We start from the raw sequence: 24,727 nt of genomic DNA, 5'->3' as shown, positions 1-24,727 counted from the left end.
AGTCCCATGGCTCTCCGAAAGGCTAGAAACAGAAAAAAGCAAATGTAAAAAGCTGGAGAGACAATGGAGGAAAGATTATGACGCGGCCAGTAAGGAAACTTACAAGCAAGCGTTAAAGGCCTACCATCTGTTATGCAAAATAAAAAAAGGAGATTTTACTAAAAGCACCATCTTAGAGGCACAAAACAACTCCAGAACCTTATTTAAGGTTCTAAAGGACCTAGCGGGTGCTACGCATCAACCAGAACCCCCAACGCTGTCCACAACACAATGTAATTGCCTTGCGAAGTATTTTAATGATAAAATAGCCAACATTTACTGAGCCCTCAGTGGAGATGATGTTCCTAACCTAACCCCGACAGTAGCCCCGAGTCCCAGTGGGCCTAGCGAGCTGGTAGACAATCCTGGGAAATTACTGACAGTCTGGCATCCTTTTGACCAGCACACATTTGTAGAAACTCTTAACAGCATTAAGTCAGGTTCCCCTAACGACCCCATGCCAGCGGGCATTTTTAAACAACTTGATCCCGACACATTAAATGTCATTAGATTACTGTTATATGCATCATTAAGAGAAGCGGTAGTACCAATCGAATGGGAGCACGCTATGGTAGTACTGCTACTGAAAAAAGCAAATAGTGATCCAGAGATTTTCTCTAATTTTAGACCGGTATCGCTTCTCCCTATATTTTCTAAAATTCTAGAAAAACATGTCAATAGACAGTTGGCAGAATTTATCAACACCAACAAGCTACTGCATCCCTCTCAGTCGGGTTTTAGAACCGGGCACTCAACTGAATCCACCCTACTAGGAGTTACGGAAACTATCCGTCATAAGCTCGACAATGGTGGCACGGTGGCACTCATTCTTTTAGACTTGAGTGCCGCCTTTGACACCATATCCCATGAAACGCTACTTAAAACCCTAGGGGTAAGAGGCTCAGCGCTGGATTGGCTAGGAAACTTTCTATCAGATAGATCTTATCAGGTCTTCTCCAAAAGTAACACCTCTAATACTCTAACCTCCCCATATGGAGTCCCACACGGGGCAATCCTGAGCCCTCTACTATTTAATATTTATATTACCCCTCTAGCGAGCATAGCGGAAAGATTTGGTCTTACAATCTTTTCGTATGCAGATGATACACAACTGGTGTTCTCCCTGTCGACAACTGATAAAAATAACACCTCCTCTCTCCGCTCTGGGTTACAGAGCATGGCAAAGTGGATGCACTCCAAGAAATTAAAATTAAATGGAGATAAAACTAAACTACTAATTTTTGGAGAACAAAAAGAGCTGTGGGGACCAGCACATTGGCCCCCAGAAATGGGCCCTCCCTTGGCAGCAGTCCTTTCGGCCCGAAATCTAGGAGTAATAATTGATGATAAATTGATGATGCGCGCTCAAGCTGCTAAAACAGCTTCAGTCTGTTTCGCCATTCTAAAATGGCTGAGGAAAATTTTGTGGCAACTCCCTGAAGGAGCGTAAAAAACTGTAGTTCAGGCCTTGATCGGCTCAAGGCTGGATTATGGGAACATTCTTTTCCTAGGTGCCAACAAAGAGATCACGCGCCGGCTACAGGTCGTCCAAAATGCGGCAGCTAGGGTACTTTTACATTTACCTGGGCGGTTGCATGTCTCTGAACATTTACGTAATCTGCATTGGCTCAAGATGGGCAACAGAGCTAAATTCAAAGCATTATGTTATATGTTCAAAATAAACACAGGGGAAGCACCAGCGTACCTGTGTATATTGGTTCAGAAATACATTCCGGCTCGAAATCTCCGATCAACACATCAGGCGAGATTTGTTGTCCCGAGATTTAAACGAGCACGAATGGGCGGACGCTCCTGCGGATATATGGCGCCAGTCATGTGGAACTCAATTCCGCTAAAACTGCGCCTGGAACCCAACTACATAAGATTCCGGAAAGGTATCAAGGCATGGCTTTTCAACCAAGAATAAGAATAATAAGCTCACTCCTCCTGGTAGTGTACGGATCCAAGGCGCCGGGAAACCCTCAGGGTAGCTGTTGTGCCATACAAGTGGAATAAATAAATACAAGTGGAATAAATACATTTTACAGCTTCTATGAGTGCCCCCACCTCTATTTCATTGCCGTCTGATCAGATCTACCCTGACTTTTCTTTAGACGAGGTGGTCCTGGCTTTGAAGGCGAGCAAAGGTGGTAAACCGCCAGGCCCTGATGGGATCCCTATTGATTTGTTCAAATCTAATGTTGACCTATTGGGTCCTTTGATAAAGTTGCTCTTCCGAGCCTGCCAGAGTGAAGGTTTTCTAAGCATGTGGCCTGAGTCTCTTATAGTTCCTATATTCAAGAAGGGAGATCGCAATAGCCCAGTACAATATAGACCCATCTCTTTGCTGGATTCTTTGGTTAAGGTGGCCGGACAAATGCTTCTCGGCAGATTACAGGACTGGACTGAGTGTAACAGCATTATCTCGGCTTTGCAGTATGGGTACCGACCAGGCGTGGGGACCACGGAACAGGCTATTAACCTGAATTTACTTATAGTGAAATATATGCAAATGAAAGGAGGTAGTTTGTTTTTAGTATTCGTAGATCTATCCTCTGCTTTTGACTTTGTGTTGCATGACAAACTATGGTAAATGATGGTCAGCAAGGGCATAGATCACTCTATTGTGAACTTTCTTAGAGATCTGTATGCATCAGGACGGGGCAAAGTAAGATACAGCTTGAATGGCGAATGCACCTAGCTATTTAATATAGAAAGAGGAGTTCGCCAAGGCTATGTACTCGCTCCATTCTTGTTTAATCTGTACCTTAATATTTACAACAAGGGGTGGTGAGGGACAGAGTCTCTGAATTAAGCAGAATACTCTCACCCAGTCAAGAGATCAGGGCTAGATCCAACACCGTTTTTTAGCTCATTGCACCATCCCAGTTTCAGAACCTGGCTGTATGCAAATTAGTCTGTCCCTGGCCCAGTGCATCATGGGAACAGGGCAGACCAGACTACAAAAGCCAATTCTTACACTGGGAAGGAAACAAGCTTCCGGGGACCGGTTTCTGGCATTACAGCCGTCTTCGGCCCGGCTTGCTTGAATCCTGATGGTGCAATGAGCAAGGGACTCATGTCTGAGTATACCCTTCCACGCTTAGGGTGGACAAAAATATTTACAACAAGGGGTGGTGAGGGACAGTCTCTGAATTAAGCAGAATACTCTCACCCAGTCAAGAGATCAGGCCTAGATCCAACACCGTTTTTTAGCTCATTGCACCATCCCAGTTTCAGAACCTGGCTGTATGCAAATTAGTCTGTCCCTGGCCCAGTGCATCATGGGAACAGGGCAGACCAGACTACAAAAGCCAATTCTTACACTGGGAAGGAAACAAGCTTCCGGGGACCGGTTTCTGGCATTACAGCCGTCTTCGGCCCGGCTTGCTTGAATCCTGATGGTGCAATGAGCAAGGGACTCATGTCTGAGTATACCCTTCCACGCTTAGGGTGGACAAAAATATTTACAACAAGGGGTGGTGAGGGACAGAGTCTCTGAATTAAGCAGAATACTCTCACCCAGTCAAGAGATCAGGGCTAGATCCAACACCGTTTGTTTAATAGCTTAGGAAGCACCCTTGCTAATATGTGCACAGATTTACCCCAAATTGGGCACGGTCCGATTCCGGCACTCTTATATGCTGACAGCGCTGTATTAATGGGAACAGAGGTAATAATGGCCGTGACATTTTTATTGAGGGCACCAAGGTTTAGTTTAAGCCTACATTCTCATACTTAGGCCTTTTATTCAATAAAGATGGGAACTGTACTAGTGCAATTAAGTCAAGGAGGCTCCAATTTTGTTAAAAGTGCCATGGCTTACTGATCTTTGCTAGGAAGCTGAACATTAAACATCCGAGGGAAATGATGCCCATTTATAAGACCAAATTTAGATCAATCACAACGTAAGGCACTGAGCTTCGGGGGTATTGAATCTCGACTTGCTTCAGTTCGTAAGACATTTATTCTTTAGGAACCTCCTTGTTCTTCCGAAAAGTTCTTCAATCTTTATCTGCCACTCTGAATTGGGGGTTCCATCCTAGAGGACTGTCTTAGATCTTCATCTGCCTTTAAAATCACATGGCTCAGATTTGTCTGTGACTTTTTGGCCCATATTGGTCATCCTGAGTTTTTTGCCCATCCTGAGCTCCTGATTAGGATTCAAAGGAAAGCTTTTAAATCGAAATGTCTATCGACACTTGAAGAATTGAGGCCATCCACAGAGATAATGAAACCCTCTGTTTTGAAGAACCAGCTGATCTTGATTAGCTATGACATGCAACCCTACCTAGCTAATGTGTACAATTTGCGCCATAGATTTGTGCTGACAAGGTTCCGGTTGGACATTTTCCACCACCTAATTAGCTTCCCCACCATTAATATCTGGTCGCACGAGCCTGTGAAATGCCCTGTGCCAATGATTTTTCGAATAAGGAGAATACTCCCACTGAGGATTCGGGAGGATTCTGGTTGTGGATCTAGAGATGATAATAATAGTTGCTAACTAACTATTCACCAAAAACTGTCTTATTTCTTCTGTCCCCTGGTAGCTGAGAGTTTGATGTGGGTATCTGGAAAGGTTCTGAGGAAGGTGGTCTAATCTTCTTTACTCCACCGAAACGCGCGTCGACCCTGAGCTCAACCTCGTGCTCTGAATTTTAAGATCTATTTCTTTGCAGAGGTTCTCTTGTTACACATAACCTCTTCTGTGTACAGATGCTGGTTGTATGAAGGTTGTGTGATAATGTATGTGTCTGTATGGCTGTGGTATGGTTGTATTTATTGAAGTCAATCCAGGGGTTGTTGTTTGTTTTTCTTTGGTATCTCTTTTGAATAAGATTTGTGTAAATAAGAATGGTACTTAATGATTATGTACATTTTCTATGAATTTTGTACAATTTGTCTTTCATGAAGAAAATATATATATATAAAGAAATAAGAAAATTGAAATAATAAAAGAAATGAAGTGTTGATACAATAAAAATAATGGAAAATTCCAATGTCATGTGTCACTGTTGTGAATAAATGCTTAAGAAACTTTGAATGAACGATGTTCTAATGTAAAGAATTGATAGGCTATGAGGGAACGTATTTAGTGTTGAGTAGTTTTTCTTTCCCCTCTTTTCCCTAGCCTTACAAAATCTATAAAGGGGGTCCCCTATTTTTGCAGTGGAAATCTGACCTTATACTTTTCCTCAAAAAAGCACTTGCTTCAAATTGAATAATGGTTCTGCTGGGGGACTAGGAGGAACAAGCTAAGAGAAGTGCTTACTTAATCGAGGTTTTTGTTTAGCAATGATCAACAATCTTTGCCTTCCAACAGAGATTGTTTACAAAAACTAGTAGGATAAATTATTGTTAGACATGTCAGTCTTAGGGGATCTTCCCCTAAACTTTTTGAATTAAGGCCTCTTAGTTTTGCTGATCTCGTTTTTGCTGGCCTTAGGACTCTGCACAGATTACTCCTGATACCCAAAGGACCTTTTTTGACCCACCTGCCTGACCTAGCAATTATCTGAGACACGTATTATTTCACAGACCTATCGATATAGTATTACATCCACATGCCAGTCATCTGGGACTGCGAGGAATTCATTGCCTATTCCTTCTAAAGCCCACTCCCTCATCCCCTTCTACTGTGATGCATGGGGGGGTGCGACTGGCCGCTCTGGTGTTGCATTCCACAGCCTTGTGTACAACCCCTGGAGCACTGTGGGTTCCCCCTTGTTCCTGAAAGCCTGAACTATCAGCAGCTATGGGAAAACCAAAAACATGATCACTGGCGCTCAACCAGGCTCACGGATATACAGGGCACAAACCCAGTGTCGACATCAATACTTGTTCATATCGACAAAATGCTGACTGACATATCGGACACTAAAGATATCTTCCAACAAAATATCAGAAAGTGTCAGTGGGACTGGGGCTCCTCCAAGCAGAACACCACTAGTTGGCTGACCGAGTCAAAGAGGTGCAGACGAAACAGGTCTCTTTCCTGGCAGTTAAAAAGGCACTAAGAAAAGAAACTGGGATGGCATAACAAAATTTGCAGGCTACCCCCCCTATGGGAGGTTGAGAGGCTGGGGAGACTCTGCTCTTATGCGGGATTTCACAAATGGGACACAATCGACATTTCAAGGGTGGGCGACCTGCAGGTCAAGGGAAAAATACAAAAAATCACAGAATTGCAAAAAGAATATGAAATGTCAGTAACTGAAACATTCAGAAATCTGCAAATACAGCATGTGCTGACAGCAGCTATCCCAACTGACCAAGACCTTCAGGAGGCCCCCCCTTTGGAAGACAGACTACTGACGGACCATATGGCTTGAAAAGCCATCTTCATGACATATTAAAAAATAATCAATAACTTACCTGACCCCCTCACGTGAATCCGCTTGTATTGGCAAACAGATTTAGGGAACCTAGACAACAGGATATGGCAGAAAGCACTTTCATCCCCCCGAGAAACTGCTACCACAACGCGACTTAAGCTGATACAGCTCAAAGTACTCCACAGAACATATCACTCATGTGACATGCTGGTAAAAATGGGGAAAAAGAAAAATGCTTACTGTAACCAATTGTGTACCCAGGTGGGCATGTTCTATCACATATTATGGGAATGCCCGGTAATCCACCAGTATTGGGAAACGGTGGTGTCGGAGCTACAGCAAGTATGTGGGAAGGACCTTTCTCTACAGCCTAGACTGTACCACCTCAATGTGTGGGAAGCGGCAGACATGACCCGCATGGAGCAGGTTTGAGTAACTTTGGGGATGACAATTGCCAAGCATAATATAGCTACAGATAGGGAGCACCAGATCCACCGACATCAGAGGAATGGAGGCGAGATATGGACTGTTGCATGTTGGCTGAAAAAGCGGTCGTTGAACACAGGGGCAAATAGAATGCCCACAGTGGAAATACTTGCGCCTCACCCTCCACACACAGTAACGGCCCTGGCTAGCAAGGAGGCACAATGGACGAAAACGTTTAGGTAGACTAATGAGTCAAAACTGGTTCTGATTGTGTGAAGCCCTTCGAAATAGAATTGCTTCTTTTCTTTCTGATTATAATATGCAATAACTGCCAATTATAACTGCTGTATACTAACCAAACTTACTAAAAAGATGTTTTAAAATTTAAAAAAAGGTACTAAGAGCAGAGGGGCTGCAAATTGCAATACTCAATAATGTTTCCCACCAAACTCAGATTGCTCTAGATGGAGCCACACACTTCCGCGCCAACCCAGATGAAGCTTGGGAATAGTTGGAAGCCTCCAAAGCTCTGACCTCCTTGCTGAAGATGCAGCCCACTGCGACAGCTCCTGCCCTTGGACCCCAGAAGCATACTCAACGGACTCAGAGGGGCCCACTGTGGAAGACGCCCTCTCCCTCCCAGACGGAACAGGAGCGGATTGCTAAATAGTGGTCGGAGCTCATGACATTACGATGATCAAGCACTGGCCCATCCTCCGATGAGAGAGATGTGGTTTTGGAGTCCGGAACTTCGGTGGTGGACAATGTTACCCTTACCTGTGGTGACTCCTCAATCAGTGAACCAGTTGTCTAAATCACTGCACTATTGCTGTGAGGACTGCTGGGTATTAGTAGGCCAAAATGTTTTGTTTCTCTTTTGGTTGAGTGGTGCATGCATATGGCATGTCTGGGATACCCGTGGGTCTCCTGTAAGGTTCTTACAACGACTCTGGGGCATGGGTGGATGGTCCTAGGACCAACTACTAGATGGGAGGCACTGCCTGTGGGCGGAATGTGTGGCAGACGGCCTCGGATCTGACCTCTACTTCCTTACCTGACCTACCCCTCCCTGATTAGCCCCTATCCGAATTCTGAAGGCGGCTTTTGACTAACCATGTTCTTTTTCCTAGGTTTGGGTGGCTGGATGTTACTTAGTTGCTCTTGGTAGGGAATTTTATAGTTGGGATTTTAATGATTTGTCTCGAGGTTTGCTATGCACCTTATTACTGGATGGGGGTAGGACGCGGGGAGTCTTCGGTAGGGGACGTTGGTGTAATCAACCAAGATGCAAGACAAATGCCATGCCTCGACTTTCATGACCTTGAATATAATGGGAATGGGCTCTGCCTCTAAACGGCATAACATCCATCGATATTTGAGGGGGCAAGGGGTGCAGATAGCCTTCTTTCAGGACACCCATCTTGCAGGGAATGAGGTGAAGTGCTGGTGGTGTAGGTGGTGGTGCAAGCTATATGCCACCTCCTATTCGGCTTATATTGCCCGCGGGACCCTGATTTGGATTAGGGCAGGTACACCATTTGAGCGTGTACACTCCATTATTGATTGGGTAGGCCGTTTTGTCTTATTAAAGGGCAGACCGCTGGGCCGCGACTTGACTCCGGGAAGTGTCTACGTCCCTATTCAGGACCAGGTAACCTTTCTATGGTTGCCCTCCACCCCCCTGGTGTCCCTGGTGACAAACAACTTACTGGTAGGGGGAGACTTTAACTGTGGAATCAATGTGAGCATGGACCGTTCCACCCCCCACCCTCCTCCACCCGGGGAATTAACGCACAAGACGGCGGAGGGCTGTTGTGACTGGCTCAATAGATGGGAATTGACCAACCTCTGGAGACTGCAACATACCCTGACACTGGACTATTCCTACTATTCTCACATCCATTTACTTCACAAGAGGTTGGATCTCTTTGCTTGCTCCAAAATTGCTCACTCCATTTGTGATACTCACAGAATATTTAGGCCGCACACTCTCAGAACATAGAAATCCCTGTTCCTAGGATTCTGGCCAGTAGAGGAACGCCTGCCAACCCCCATGTGGTTACTTAATCCTTTATCAGTAGAGGATGCTTGCTTCCCAGACTCACCGGTGGAACTCATTTCTAACTACTTTGAGTCTAATGCTGGCACTGCTTCTTATAGCTTAGTTGAGTGGGAAGCTTTTAAGGTTGTGGTTCAAGGTCACTGCCTGGGTCATTCGGTCAGGGTTAAAGAAGAGGTGGATAGGGAGTTGCGCATGCTGGATGTTATGCTACATGAGCTGGACAGTGTTCTGGGTCCTGATGACTCTGCAGCCCAGCACCTGCAGGATACCCAGGAACAGTATAATGCAGTGTTAGAACGCTTACACTGCCATGATTATAAGAGTTACATTGCCAGAGCGCATGATGAGGAGGGGTGACCGGGTAGACTACTGGCCTGGCTTATTAGCCCCAAGTCCCATGGAACCCCAACTACGCATCTCCTGAAAGGAGATGGAACGCTGTTCTACTCTCCCAAAGCCATTCAGGGAATACTAAGAACAATTATATAGGAGCACAAATTCTCCACCACTAGAGACACAGGGAGCTCGATGCAGACTCATAGGAGGCCTTGGGGGGCCCGGTGTTGGTGCACGAAATTAAAATCGCTATTAGGAAAATGGCTGCGGGGGAAGACCACGGGACCTGATGGTCTACCTGCTGAATTTTATTACTACTTTGCGGGGAGCCTGGCATTAAACTGGAATTGCTCTACGCCGACTCCTTGAAGAATGGAGAGCTGCGAGCGTCCACCTGTGACGCTGTGGTAGTCCCACTCTCCAAGACTCAGTCACAGGGCACCAGCACCACGGCATTTCGCCTCGTCTATGCTTAACATGGGCTTCAAAACTCTCAGTTTTGATGGTTACCCTACATGTCCACACTGATCCATGAGTACCAAAATGGCATAATTCCATCTCGCAGCACATCCCTTAACCTCAGGAGACTGTACCATGTCCTGTATCACCCAGAGGTGTGGTCTTGGCTGTGGGCCATACTTATGTCAGTAGATCTAGAAAAAGCTTTTGACTCCACCCTTCTTACTCGAGGTTATGCACCAAATGGGACTGGGCGGGCAGTGGATCAAGTGGGTCGGGCTGCTTTACTCCGCCCTGACTGTATGAGTCAGAAAAAGATACCACCATTTCCTCGCAATCTCTTTAGACTGGAGGGAGTGGGTGCGGGCATTGTAGTGGAGGCATTGAGTATATTATCTCTCTCTGCGCTGATGACCTCCTGCTTTATCCCGCTGATGGCACAATGGGGGTTGAACACGTATTGTATCTCTAGGGGGAATGTACATTACTCTCTGGCCTCTGAGTCAACAGGGTCAAGACTTGTTTATTTCCAATATTGTCGGATAACCAAAGGCCACTGGGGTCGCCGCAGAAGTTGGCTTGGGCCCTCTTCACTTTTAAATATCTTGGCATTCAAATATTCCACTCTCTGGAAGACCTGCAGGAAGGCAAACTGGGGAAAGCCCTCTGATCCCTTAAAATCTGCATCCCCTGGGTGGGTGTTCCAGGTCTTGGCAGCAAGGTGGGAGAAGGATCTCCCGCTGGTGGTTGTTCTTCGGATGCGCGGGATGGTGGCGAGTGCGAGGTCGGCGGAGCGGAGCTGGCGGTAGGGGATGTAGAAGGAGAGTCGTCTGTTGAGGAAGGCTGGGCCGGTCTAGTGGAGTGCCTTGTGTGCGTGGATGAGGAGTTTGAATGATATCCTCTTGTTGACGGGCAGTCAGTGCAGGTTTCTCAGGTGTGGGGTGATGTGGCTGTGGCGTGGTACGTCGAGGATCAGTCGTGCCGAGGCATTTTGGATGAGTTGCAGTCGTTTGATGAGCTGGGTCGGGGCTCCTGCGTAGAGGGCGTTTCCGTAGTCGAGTCTGCTGCTGACGAGGGCCTGGGTGACTGTTCTTCTTGTATCTGTCAGGATCCACCTGTAGATTTTGCGGAGCATGCGGAGGGAGTTGAAGTGCGAGGAGGAGTTGGCGTTGACTTGCTTGAGCATTGAGAGGGTTGAGTCGAGGATGATTCTCAGGTTGCGTGCGTGGTCAGTGGGTGTCGGGGCTGCCCCAGTGCCGTCGGCCACCAGGAGTCGCCCCAGGCTGAAGGGTTGGAGCCGGGGGATGAGGACTCCGTTTTGTCTGTGTTCAGCTTCAGTCTGCTGATCTTCATCCAGTCGGCGGCGGCCTTCATTCCTTCGTGGAGGTTGGTTTTGGCGCTGATGGGGTCCTTGGTGAGGGAGAGGATCAGTTGAGTGTCGTCGGCGTAGGAGAATATGTTGAGGTCGTGCTGTCGGGCGACGTGTGCGAGCGGGGCCATGTAAATGTTGAACAGTGTCGGGCTGAGGGAGGATCCCTGGGAAACGCCGCAGATGATCTTGGAGGCTTCGGATCGGAATGGGGGGCGATGGACGCTCTGGGTTCTGCCGGAGAGGAAGGAGGTGGTCCATTCCAGAGGCTGGTCTCTGATCCCTACGGCGTGGAGGCGACCGCATAGTGTGCGGTGGCAGACGGTGTCGAAGGCGGTGGAGAGATCCAGGAGGATGAGGGCTGCGGTCTCACCATTGCCCAGCAGGGTCCTGATGTTGTCGGTGGTGGCGATGACGGAGGTCCCGGTGCTGTGGTTGCTGCGGAACCCTTACTGGGAAGGGTCCAGGATTCTGTTTTCTTCGAGATATCGGGCTAGCTGCCTGTTGACGATCTTCTCGATGACCTTGGCCGGGAACGGGAGCAGAGAGATGGGCCGGACGTTCTTTTGGATCAGCCTTGGGTTTTTTGAGTAGGGCGTTGATCTCGGCGTGTTTCCAGCTCTCTGGGAAGGTCGCGGTCTCGAGGGGAAGACTGATGACGTTGCGCAGGTGGGGTGCGATGGAGCTGTTGGCTTTGTTGAAGATGTGGTGCGGGAATGGGTCTGACGGGGCACCAGAGTGGATCGTGCTCATGGTCTTGATGGTGTCATCGGTGCTCACGCTAGCCCAGGCTAGCAGGGGGTTGTGGTCGATGGTGTGCGGAGAGTCTGTTGTGTTGCTGTCTGTTGGGGCTGTCTAGGTGTTGAAGCTGTCGTGGATGTCTGCTATCTTGCAGTGGAAGAAAGTGGCGAGGGAGTTGCACAGGGCTTGCGACGGCGGGATGTCATTGGTGTTGGAGAGTTCCTTCACGATGTTGAAGAGCTCCTTGCTGTTGTGTGTGTTGTTGTTGAGGCGTTCTTTGAAGAAGGTCCTTTTGGCAGTCCTGATGAGATGATGGTGGTGGCGGATGGCGTCCTTGTGGGCTGCGTGGCTGTACGGAGTTTGTTCACTGTTGCTCCAGGATTTGCTTTGAGAGCTTTGAGATGGGGCCCACCATAGGGTTTCCTTGGAGATCCTGAGATGCCCTCCTGATGAGGGGGGCCTAGGCGTGCCTGACTTCGAGTTTTACTTCCTAGCAGCGCAACTCCAAATGGTCACCCAGTGGCTCGATGGGGCCGGACTTGAGGAACTAGGCCCGGTGGGACTACCTCACAACCATAGTGCACTACTGGTCCGATTATTCTGTCCAGCGATGGCAATCACTAAACCTGGGATTCAGCTGGAGACACAAACATGTTGCGTTGGAAACGTTGCATGTGGCGGACGCTGGGACGCCCTGTACTCGCCTACCCTACCCCTGGTCGGCCTTCCTATGGTGACCCACTCACCTCTTTCTTTTTGTTTTTGCAGAGTTGTATATAGCTCAAACATGACCCGAATCAGGTATCAGGGCGCTTTACATAGCACCACTTATGTTACATGAGGACACACATTCATTTTTGTTTGGCACAGGGAGATTAAGTGATTTGCCCAGAATCACAGGATGCTCAGCGTCATTTCCGAGACTCGAACCCAGTTCCCCAGATTCGAGGTCGACCGCCTTAGCCGTTAGGCCAACTCCTCTCTCCTTTCTTGACGCCTGGGCAACTATCCACATGTAACGAGGCTAGGTTGGTAACAACGGAAGACTGTTTCAAACTGGAAGTCCTACTCTCAATGGCCGAACTGGTGACCCAGTGGGGCCTCCCCTTGGGACAGTGCCTGATTTACAGAGCACTGACGCTGGCATTCGAGGATTTGTGGGCTTGCGGACAGGATGATTCACCGACACACACAGTATTACCCATGCTAGTGTTGATGGGCTTGGCGCATCACTTAGTAAAGTGGTTTTATAATTCACTGACTGCCATGGTTTGGAAGTCCCTGTTGACGACTATACATAGGTGGGAGGAGGTACTGGGCTGAGCCTTACTGATTCAGAATGGCTTAAAGTCCTGGCATACCCAAAGAATGTCTTTCGAAACATGTGACTGAAGTACACTCAATTTAACTCTGTCCAAATGACTTAACTTACACCCATAGACTACAGGTCATCTACGGAGGCGACCCACGCCACTGCCCAAGGTGTACTCTTCAGGATGCAGACTTCTGCATTATGACCTGGAGCTGCCCCCGATCAAAAACGTTCAGGGAGCCAGCGATCAGTGCCCTGAACAGCACCCTGAACAGGACTCTAGCTTTCACATTGGAGGTCTGCTGGTTGAGACTGTTTCCTAAGTCTCGAAAACGTAGAGTTGGTTCTCGATTCTTAGATCTTAGTATCGTTAGGAGGAGAACAGCTATGGCTTGGAAATCAACACTGGAACCGGTGGTGGACACTTGGGCAAAGGACGTTACTGTATGAGTTAGGGCTCTGATTTGCGAAGTGCTAGGGGGATACGGAACACCCCTTAGTGGCATTGTGACTGAGGTGCTGGTGTCCTGGGAACACCTGGAGGGATGGGGTCAGGAGACTTGGGGGATTCTGATGTTTAAACATTTGACAGGGACAAAATCACACAGGGTCAAATGAACCATGTGTGTTTTTGTCCCTGTCAAATGAATTATGGGGATCAATCAATTATCCATTTGAACAAATTAAGACGTAGATGTTGGGATAACTGTCCATTTAGAACTATTCCTACATGTGTTAGAAGTGTTGTTGAATTTTCATTTGACGTGGGGATTAGTTTGTGTTGCCACCAGTTTAATTAAGCACTGGGTGTTTGTCTGGATGCCAAGAGAGAGTATGTGCTGTGGTTTTTGGAAGATTGTTGGAATGTTTGTTTGAGTGGAAGATTTTGAGTGAGTGGGGATGTCACTTTAAAGTGTAGCTAGTTGTACATAGGATTTTGTCTCTGTTGTTGGACTCATTGTCTTTTCATACATGTACATAAAGTATTTTTGAAAAAACTTGGTTTATTTAGTGTTGAAATAAAAAATAAAGATTGTTGAATTGATTCCTAAGTGCAGGTATATGTTTTATTCATATATTCATGTGACCAAAATGTGTTTCTATGATCATTTCTCAGTATTGGCAATTGTTTAGTTGTTACCCACTAAACATCCCATAGGGCAGGGTGCAATGTATTTATAAAGAGTAGGGCTTGAACTGTTGAGTTTTAATTGTCCTTTTAACTACTGCAAGGCCTGCCTCTAGCAAAGGATAACATTGAAGTTACCTCATTACATTTAATAAGCTATAATTTCAAATTGGGAACAGTAAACCAGTTCATATTTGGTGTCTTTGAAATTGGAATGCAAATCTCCTCTTATGGTAAAGTCGGATTTTAAATCACAATTTAAAAAATGCCAGTTTTAGACAGTTGCAATTTTTCTGCCTTAGCCATTTGGTGCCTGCAGCCTGCTTCTGGATTACACGAGTGGGTGTAGCTGACAGCTGGACTTTGGGTATTCTTCCTCGACAGCCACACACTATAGAAAGCTTAGGTGTGCTTGGAAGGGCCATTACTGTCCGGAAGGGAGAGCGGAGCAGTCAACAGCCCTACTTACACTTGAATAGACTGTGTCCTGCCTCCACACAAAGGGCTGCATACTCCATGTAGTTAGTCTGGTGCCAGGGCAGGGAAGGCAGGATGCCTTTGGACTTCAGAGGGAATCCTCTAGAAGCTTCTCCCACCTAAAAAGTAAGTTCCAGGTATAACTATTGGACCTCAGACACTTCAGTACACGTTTTGACCTGTGGATCATCTGCCAGGAAGAAGGACTGTTGTGCTTCTGAAAGAACAGCTGTGCTGCTGAAAGGACTTCCAGCTGGACTGCTGCTCTGAAGGACTGCTGCCCTGCTGTGCTGACCTACTGCCTGCTGTCCTCCTGCCTGGGTAAGAATGATTGGACCTGCAAGTGACTCCAATGACTAGTTGGCTGGCCTCCTGACTAGAGCCTTCAGGATAGAAGGCTCCAATAACTTTGAACCCAGCACCTGGACTCTAACATCAGTGAGTCCTACCCTGCCAAGTGGTGCCACCGCAGTGTTGGACCCTTGGAAGTGGGTCTGAAGGTGCTCTGCCTGCCCATCTGTGGACCCAGCAGAACCAATGCATCTCCTCTACTGCGAGGGTTCTCTCAGCACAAGGACTCTGCTTTGAACTAATAGCCCACATCGAAATTGCTGCTGGGCGGCGCTTTCCCTGACACAGACCTTGCATCGCAAATCTCTCATCGACGGCAGCTCTGACGACGATGCAGGTTCCTGCATCACAGCCTCACAGCTCCTCGGAACCAACGCATCACCTCAACTGCGCAACATATCCCTGACTAGGGATTTCGCATTGCAAGGCCTCATCAACAGGATCCTCGATGACGACGCAGGACCTCGCATCGCAGCTTCACAATTCCACTGAACCTATGCATTGTATGGGCTGCACAACACATCCGCAACTCAGGACCTCGCAATGCTACGCAACCATGATTTAACGTACTCTTGTTCAGCAGGCCTAATTGGTTCCTTGTAGCCGGCCCGTATTCCATCATGGTCAGCCTGAACTTGTGACTTTGTCCCGGTCCGGCGCAACCAGATATGCACAGTTGGCGCTTTGTGCTTTTTGGTGTTATTTTCATGGAAATCTTTAAAATAGAATATCTCAGGTTTTATTATTGGATGTTGATCTTGATTTATTTATTAAAGATGAATTAATATTACTACAGCTGCTGTGGGATCCTTTTGTGGTGTGTATCCCTGCGTTTACACATTGCCTCTAAGTTAAGCCTGACTGCTTTGTGCCAAGCTACAAGAGGATTGAGCACAGCTTAACTTTAGGGTTTGCATGTGACTTCACTCTGACAAGGACTGTGGTTTCTGTTTGAGCAGGGTTTCACCCCCCTCAACTAGTAACGTAATTTCCCACAATTATCATAAAATGACTGTGAAAACAATAAAGTATTACTCTGAGGGTGAGGAAAAGGAAATATTGAGACTATGTGGGGAAACATATTTTTTCAAACTTATTACACCAGAATTCTATTTTGGGCTTTCTTATAGTGCGATGCTAGTTACTCAAGTGATTTTTACTAATTGATTTGTCTCTCTTTCGTCATATTTTGTACCATTTTGTATTCAGCTGTCTGGTGTTGTACTTATTTATTTTGCTACATTGGAGTACCAGAGAATCTGGTGAGAGTGAATGTGTGCTATTTTATGGGGAAAACATTATCAAGATTTGCGTTACTCATTTTTTGTGTGTACACATCAAAGTATTTATGTTCTGATTCAGGCAACCAGAGACAGACTAGGGAAGCAGAGGTGTCAACTTAGTTTCATTTACAAGTTTCAGACCATGTAAAGTCATATCGGTAATATGAAGTTAAATATAGAAGTTCAGTAAAACAGCAGACAGTTTGCATCCATGGTAAAGTTCAAATTATTTTAAGATAATTCCAGTGGAATAAGACCCATTCTCATCCTGCCTCACACAGAGACCAAAAAAGAGTGCACCAAAATATATGCCATTTATGTGACCTGATAAATAGATCAGTCAAAATCGTATCTCAGAAATGAACCCCTTCAGGGGCACACATTACTGCATTAAAAGATGCGATGCTACCTTCTGCGTCGGTAGAGTGATGATCCAGTACAGTGGATTCAAACCCTTGTTCCTTCCTCAAAACAGCATCTGAATTGTGTAATGGAGATCCTGTTGACCAAAGAAACAAAATAAAACATTCTGTAGTTTACACATTACTGGTATTTCCAGAATTCCCAACTTTCTATATGAAAATATAATTGTCATTATGTACATGTTTTTCTGGGTGAGAAAAAAATCGACGTCATTATGTGGACGCATGATTGGTTCGGCTTTTTACTGGATGTGTCTGGCTTGTATACACATGACACGTGAGAGAAAAAAAACACACTAAGAAATTACCTGAGTAACTGTGTTATTAAAGGCATGAATACTGCCTGTTAGCACTAAGGAAAAGGGCATCGATGGAACATTATGAAAGTAGAAGTAAGTAATACGGATTTATATACAAGGGGTTTAAGAAGGACTGGAGGGACATTAGGGACAATAGACATTTTAATGCATTTTGTTACTTACTTCAGCTCCCATGAAAGGTCATATTCCACCTAATTGTACTCCATGTTTTATTACACTAATAGTGACCAAGTTAATATGTTTCACTATTAGTGTAATCAAAAATGACTGAAAACAAAGAGAGTGGAGCCCCAACCAATGTACGTAAAGGACAAGCTCTCCCTGTATTTATTGCACTGCTTTTGCCACTTCTAAGGACAGGGGTCGCAAAGGCAGTGCAGGGGCCACAAGGGGAAAGCTAGGGGTTGCAGCTGAGACCCCTGGCTAAGCCTCAATGACATCCATGCAAAAAAGATATACGTTCCCACCATTTTAAAGGTGGGAGAAACACATTTGGGAAGTGGTCCCTTAGTCCCACGTTTCCTTTGAGAAAGTTGAAAACACATTTTTTAAGAGCAGACTGTGGTCCCACAGAACACTGCCTACTCTTAAAAATTAAACTTAAACTTTATTTTTTTTCTTTTTAAACACCTACCATTTTCCTTCTGCCTTTAAAAACAAATATTGCTTTGTTTAAAAGCAATCACAGACAGGGTGGTCTGCTGACCTCAGAAGGCCACCATCCCTGTGATGGCTGCGATTCCTAACAGTTCGCAAATTGCAACCTACCTCATTAATATGCATGAGGTTGGTCTATGTGCGACCCACTAGGAATTGCTAGTGAAACTCAAAAGAGTTTCATACATTAGGAATACCGATTTCCTAGTTGCGATACGGATTTAATTGTAATTAGGAAATCAGTATACCAAATGTTAGTACATCTGGGCCCAAGAGCATGTTGTTTAAAATCCCCAAATCATTCAAATCTGTTATCTGTGAATGACTTTTTCAGAAACTTCCCTGACAAATGTCACCATAGATGAGACTTCTCAACATCAAGTCAAACGGTTTTGATCTCTTGAAAGGCAGTTGCAATATTGAGCCCTTTAACAATTGCACCATTTTGTGACCAGCTGTTAGCTCACTTTGCACATGTAGGCATTGGGCGATGCTCTAGCATCAGAGGTTGACTTGTAGGCACTATGGGCCCGATTCACAGAACTAACTTAAGACAAAATCCTAACTTTAAGACGTCTGGTATTCAAATCTGTTATCTGTGAATGACTTTTTCAGAAACTTCCCTGACAAATGTCACCATAGATGAGACTTCCCAACATCAAGTCAAACGGTTTTGATCTCTTGAAAGGCAGTTGCAATATTGAGCCCTTTAACAATTGCACCATTTTGTGACCAGCTGTTAGCTCACTTTGCACATGTAGGCATTGGGCGATGCTCTAGCATCAGAGGTTGACTTGTAGGCACTATGGGCCCGATTCACAGAACTAACTTAAGACAAAATCCTAACTTTAAGACGTCTGGTATTCACAGAAGGCATTTAGGAGTCCTAAAGTTAGGAGTCCTAACATTTGGGTTCCTAAATGCATTCTGTGAATACCGAAAGTCTTAAAGTTAGGTTTTTTCTCAGTTTAGAGTAGTAAAGTTAGGAGTCCTAACTTTAGGACTCCTAAATGCATTCTGTGAATACCAAGTGTCTTAAAGTTAGGATTTTTCTCAGTTTAGGAGTAGTAAAGTTAGAAGTCCTACCTTTAGGACTCCTAAATGACTTCTGTGAATACCGAAATGAGTAAGTGTCTTCTGTGAATACCAAAATGAGTAAGTGTCTTCTGTGAATATCAAAATGGTAGTAAGTTTAGGATTTTGTCTTAAGTTAATTATGTGAATCGGGCCCTATGTTAGCTCTGACAAAAAAAATATGAATACTGTTTCTTTTCACACCTCAATCTAGGATCTTTCTAAAACAACTACAAATAACCAAAACAGAGGCACACGACTAATCTAAACATGTAGCAATGATTATTGTAAGAAAATTACAATTGTCACAACTACTGCAATATTATATTACATAACTCTTTAAGCCTTAAGATAATGCCTCAGTAATGATGACAACATAGGTATAGGGTAATGAAGTAGAACCTACTATGATCACTACTGCAATTTGCCAGCCCTTGCTCCTGTGGTTGCTTTGGCAAGTGGGAATTGGGGTCTAGGGTTTTGATATGACCTGCTCTTTCAACTGTTGTTGGAGTGGTTGGCCTATGGCTACATGGCCACAAGGTTGTGAAATTCCACACGTCCACATAAGAGGTTCATTGCCTGCCCTGGCTCACGCCCTTGCTCTTTCGATATCTCACTCAGCGTTTCCTGCTGCACCCGATTAGCTTCAACATTCCTAAGCCAACTAAGGTATGAAGACAGCAGATGCACCCTGAACTGAGGATGCAGTTATAGGTGTTCGCAGGTATTGGTGGAGTTAACTGCAGCCCCTGCATATGTCAGGAGGGGAGCCTAGAAATGGGTTGTGAAAGGGTAATGACATTTAGAATGTTCACAATAGGTAAGTAGGAGGGGACTTGAGGAGCCGAGCAATTGCTCCCTGAACATAACTGAAAGCCCAAAAGCGGTGTCTGGAGGAGGAATGAGGAAGAATGAGGATAGGTACTCTTAAGAGATGTGCACCGCTATTAATCGTCCTCTTTGACAAGTTGGGGCCCATCTTTTACTCATGCTCACACAGCCCATGTTGCATGGGAGGTATGGTTTCCCTAAATCTGGAGACCTGCTGTGGGTTGATACGTCTACTATCGGATCGAGACTACTTCTTATTGTTTTTTCGGGGAGACACTGTAGTTAAAAGAGTATTAGGATGGCTGGAGGCCATTTATGGTTAGCGTTCCTTTGGATGTACAATAGGCTTTATAGGTTCTGGGTTTCCAAAGGTTACAGTCTATTACTAATGGTTTCCTCACCACTTACTGAATGTATTATAGGAGGTAGCAATATGGTTGAGCTCATAATGAGAGGAATGAGACAGAGCACAAAGTCAGATCTTCCACACCGGTTAATGACTGGCCTTCTTTTTGTCCAAACCTAAGTCAGGAGCTTATGTGGGGTGAACAATGGGATTTTATTTTCCAATCTAGATTTTTCTTCACACTATGGATCAGTTTACAAATGTATTTTGGTGATAACTGCAAATACTGACTCCCTTTCCAACAGCACTACTTATCTTATTAGACCTCTCAAAATCATGCTTTATTCTGATTGGTTGCTCTTCCGATATGTGAAGATTCTAAATGTGCAATGATTAACTTTATTCTATGTCAGGACCGGAGGCAAGGATTATGCTTTACTTGCTTTGCTTTATTCAACAGCAGCTTATTTTTAAAACATTTCTTCAAGATTCACTCTCAAGGGCGTTTAGCTGGGGTAATGTCAGAGGGAACTGGTTCTGATGGGGTAGGCCCTGGGTTACTTGTGCTAGGGCTTGGTTGGCTTCTTTTTGAGCACTTCCGCGCTATTAGTTGAGCTAGGCGCTCTTCCATAGGGACTATGGCTTCATCTACTGCAGGTAAATGGAAGCATCTACCGCGCCGTAGAAGTCGTCATCCCATGGAATACTATCCAAGGGGTCCCCATAACCTTATTCTGTGTGTTCCATAATAATCTTAGGAAAAAAGAGAGAACTAAACACACCCTGATAATGTTGTAAATTACTTTCCCCACTCTGGTAGGATTTTACTCAGCCACTGGCTGCAGCTTTCAGCACTGAGTTTCATTGTCTTATTTAACATGGGCAAAGCCGCACAATTGGGGGAACTCCCCAGGAACACTGCTACCCTGGTGCTAATTTAATTGGGGGATTATAGCCTGGGGACTCTTGTTCCTTCTTAGACCCTCGCGGTCATAAATAATTAACAAAAACAGCCCGTCGGGTTGATTGTAAAATATGGACCTTGATTGTCAAGGCGTTCAGGGAAAAGTCAATACAGACCCTTTGAAGGGCGTCAGTCTCCCAGGCAACAAAAGGCTCCAGACAGTCTCGGCTCTGTACATGCTCGAAACAGACAGTTGAAACTGACAGGAATCGCGTGCGTCAAGAGCCGAGAACTGCCAGAGTCACGCGCCCGGTAGCGGGTGGAGGACCGCACTGCGGCGCAGCACCAACAGTCACAATCGGAAAAGGAGCGAGTGACGCTCGCACGATCCAGTCAATTAAGTCACAAGGAAAAAAGCATACATTTAGCAGAAATCACAAACAACAAGCTGCAATATATTAAATAACAATTGTCAATACTCGCGAAGCCCCATAAGGGAAGTAATGGTAAAAGCACTTAACTGGGGCAGCGAGCAGCGAAGAAGGAGGAGGATCAGAGCAAAGGAAGGACTATTACATGCATATGGGGATCCTGATTGGTTATGAGATGGACTAAAGTTGGACTTCCATTGGCTGTGTTATGATGTCATTCCCAGGGACTCCTGGGACTGTTACTTTTTTCCTTCGCTTTATGTGAAGCTTGAAGAAATGTTTTAAAAATAAGCTGCTGTTGAATAAAGCGAAGAAAGTAAAGCATCATCCTGGCCTCCGCGTCCTTAATAGAATTGAAACTTTCCTACACAAGAATTAGGAACAATTTCGATTCACTAGACATGCTTACCTCGCCTTTCTCCTAAAGGTCTGACTTCTCACCTTGCAGCAGGTTGTACTTAAAATCACACACATATATAAAGCAGTGGTCTAGTTTTGAGAGTTGCTGTTACCTGGTATTCACACAAAACCCAATCCTAAGACCAACCGCACACATGGACGTCGATTCACCAAAATGCCTGGGGTTGTGGAAGGGACAGCACATATCCTTTGACCTTAATAATGTCATAGGAAGAGACATCATATGACCTTTGACCCTGCATCATCCCAAGAAGTGATGTCACATAACCTTAATCATGATGACATCACAATAATTAACATTGCTGAAGTTACATAATTGCATAATTAATATTACATATTCTTCTAGGGGAGAACTAAGGGTGGGGGGGTCTCTTTCCTGAGAACATTTTGGAAAAAATGGCCTTTACAAGTGCATTTTAATGCACAATCTTCACATACATTTTCAAAAAAGTCACACGCTCTAAAAACACTCACAAATATTCAAGTCCTTTGATAGTGTGCCAAGCTACTAAAATCTGACAGTCACCTTGAGTTAACCCAATTATGTTTTTAAAATGTACTAGGGGTACCCCCTTATGTCAAAAATTACCTCCATTGCTAGGATCAGCATTCTGCCATGGTGGCTCCTTTTGCCAAAACATTACATACAATATGCCAGTGCCATATTTTTCCTAATACTGCTTCTCTTGCACTATGGCGATCTCTTATGTCAAAGACCACATCTTGTCATGGATGGTCCCATGATCTTGCCACAGTTGTCTTCACATATGCCAAGACTTTCTTACAATGTGCCATCACCAGTAATTTGCCACCGGTGCCAACTATGCCAAGAATTTCCCCCAGGAGGCCAGCGCTGGCATTTTTCATGGGTGTTCCATGCCAGAATCTAACTACAGAGTGCCAGAAGCAGAATTTTGTTGAGGGTATCCCATATGCAAGTATTGCCTCCAGGATTACAGTGCAAACATTTTTTCAAGGTTGCTTCTATAAGTGAAGAAGCATGCCAGGTCATATAGCTGGTCTGCAAGCATAACAACACATGCTCACTTACATTCACTTATTCACACTCATTCTATCATTAGAACTGACTTGCACTCATTCATTTCCACCTACTCTTGTGCACTCACTCTCACCCCGAATCCCTCCTTCACACTCTCTCACTCACTCTTACTATGACTCATTTATACATACTTACACATTTTGACCCACACACGATACCATATACAAACATACATGCTCACACATATACACTCTCTCTCACCCATATGCACACATACAACATTAACCACATCGCTGCGGCGGCTATTCCGGGTGGGGGGGCCGTGCGGCGGGCGCATGCTGGTGACGGAACCGCTCCGTCACCAGCCGCGGTTGAGCTGTACTCATGACGGAGCGGTTCCGTCATGGCCCCGCCCGCTCAATAGAACGCGCCGCGCAGGCGCGAAATCAGCACCGCGCAGGCGCGTTGGGCGGGCCATGACGGAGACGCTCTGTCATCAGCACAGCGCCACCGCGTCTGATGACGGAGCGGTTCCGTCATCAGCACGGAACCAGTTAATGAAAACCATTTAATTTTTCTTATCCATGATGTCAGGAATGATCACAGGCACAAATATGGTGACAATCACATAGAGATGCTGCAACATGCACCTCCAGACAACAAATGGCATCAGATTTCACGCGAAACTTGCTGCTCCACTTTTTATCACACTGATAGTGAATAATAAACTATTATTCACTATTAATGAAATAGAAATGAGCAGAAAACAAGGCTAGAGCCCGACTCTGATAACGCGAGACACCCCTGTGTTCTTGGCACTGATTTTGCCACCTCTGAGGCCAGGGGTCGCAAAGGCAGTGCCAGGGGTAGTAAGGGGCAAGATCGAGGTTGCAACTAAATGACGTCCATAACCGCCCATCATTTCAATCACACTTGTTATAAAACCACCACCTCACAGCACAGTTCAACTCTGACCTACAAAGCTGCCAATGGCAACAAAAAGATAAGTATATTAGACCCCTTGGTTATTAACCCCTTAACGACTAACCTATCCCTCCCATCCCCACCCCGTGTGGAGCCCTTTTTGGGTAGTTTGCCTTTAGGGCTGCAGAACCGTTTTTCCACGTAAGGTATCCCGGACAAATTTGCGTCCTTTTTCTCCCACATCCTAAGGATTTTAAAGTTACCCAGGGCTTGTGGATTCCCCTGGAGGAGACCGAGAAACTATGCAAAATATAGCAAATTTTCGAGTTTTGGGGTACCAATAGGAAAAAAGTGCTCCAGATAAAAGTATCTGGCTTTTTTTCAAAAAATGACATCAACGACAGGTTTGTTGTGCTCAAGTCATTATCTTTCCAGCACTCACGAACATGCAGAGTTAAATTAAAAAACCTAATTTTATACTATGGTATTGCCATTTTTTAAAGAGGTAGCTCATTTTCCTATTTCTGTGCTCTCAACCTACTTCCAATTTGTGGTGGAAACCAATGTGAAACCCATGAGTGATCCAAAAATCTATAGATGTCTGAAAAGTAGATACAATTCTGAATTTAGCAAGGGGTCATATGTGTAATTTCTTCAGGTTTTTCTCAAATAGGCTACTGTTGAAGTAAAGAAATATTGAAAATGAGTAGGAAAAAACAGCCATTTGTGACATTTTTATCTGTAGATTTTTGTCACAATGGCAGATATACAAAAGCTACAAGTAAGCTGCACCGTACAATGGTTTTTCTTTGTGTACCGAGTATAGACCAATTCATATGGTGAAAATTGTAGAGTGAAAAATTAACATCAAGGAAACCTATTGTATTGCTGAAATGGGCAAAAGATATGGAGTTTAGGAGCAGTGGTTATTTGTACATCTCTGAATTTCTGGGCGCCCATACTAGCATATGATTTATAGGGGATTTTTCCAAATGTTTTCTTTCTTACGGACTGGCTTACAATTGGAAGGCATAAATGCAGCGAAATCAATTGGAAATACCAAATATGGAACT

General features: G+C 45.2%; 1 protein-coding gene across 2 annotated transcripts in view; it reads right to left on the bottom strand.

Annotated features, from left to right (window-relative positions):
• The window catches only part of LOC144818759 (uncharacterized), a 206,210-nt gene that overhangs the window by 118,309 nt on the left and 63,174 nt on the right, over positions 1-24,727 (bottom strand). For both annotated transcript variants that reach the window (XM_078676480.1, XM_078676479.1), the window contains exon 4: positions 16,732-16,821. In XM_078676480.1, coding sequence (XP_078532606.1) covers positions 16,732-16,821 — 90 coding nt within the window. The remainder of the gene's footprint in view (positions 1-16,731; positions 16,822-24,727) is intronic.

This window comes from Lissotriton helveticus, chromosome 2_1 (genome assembly GCF_964261635.1).
Source record: "Lissotriton helveticus chromosome 2_1, aLisHel1.1, whole genome shotgun sequence".
NCBI classification, from domain to species: domain Eukaryota; kingdom Metazoa; phylum Chordata; class Amphibia; order Caudata; family Salamandridae; genus Lissotriton; species Lissotriton helveticus.
The sequence above is the reverse complement of the archived record's forward strand: the minus strand, read 5'-3'. Positions and strand labels throughout refer to the sequence as shown.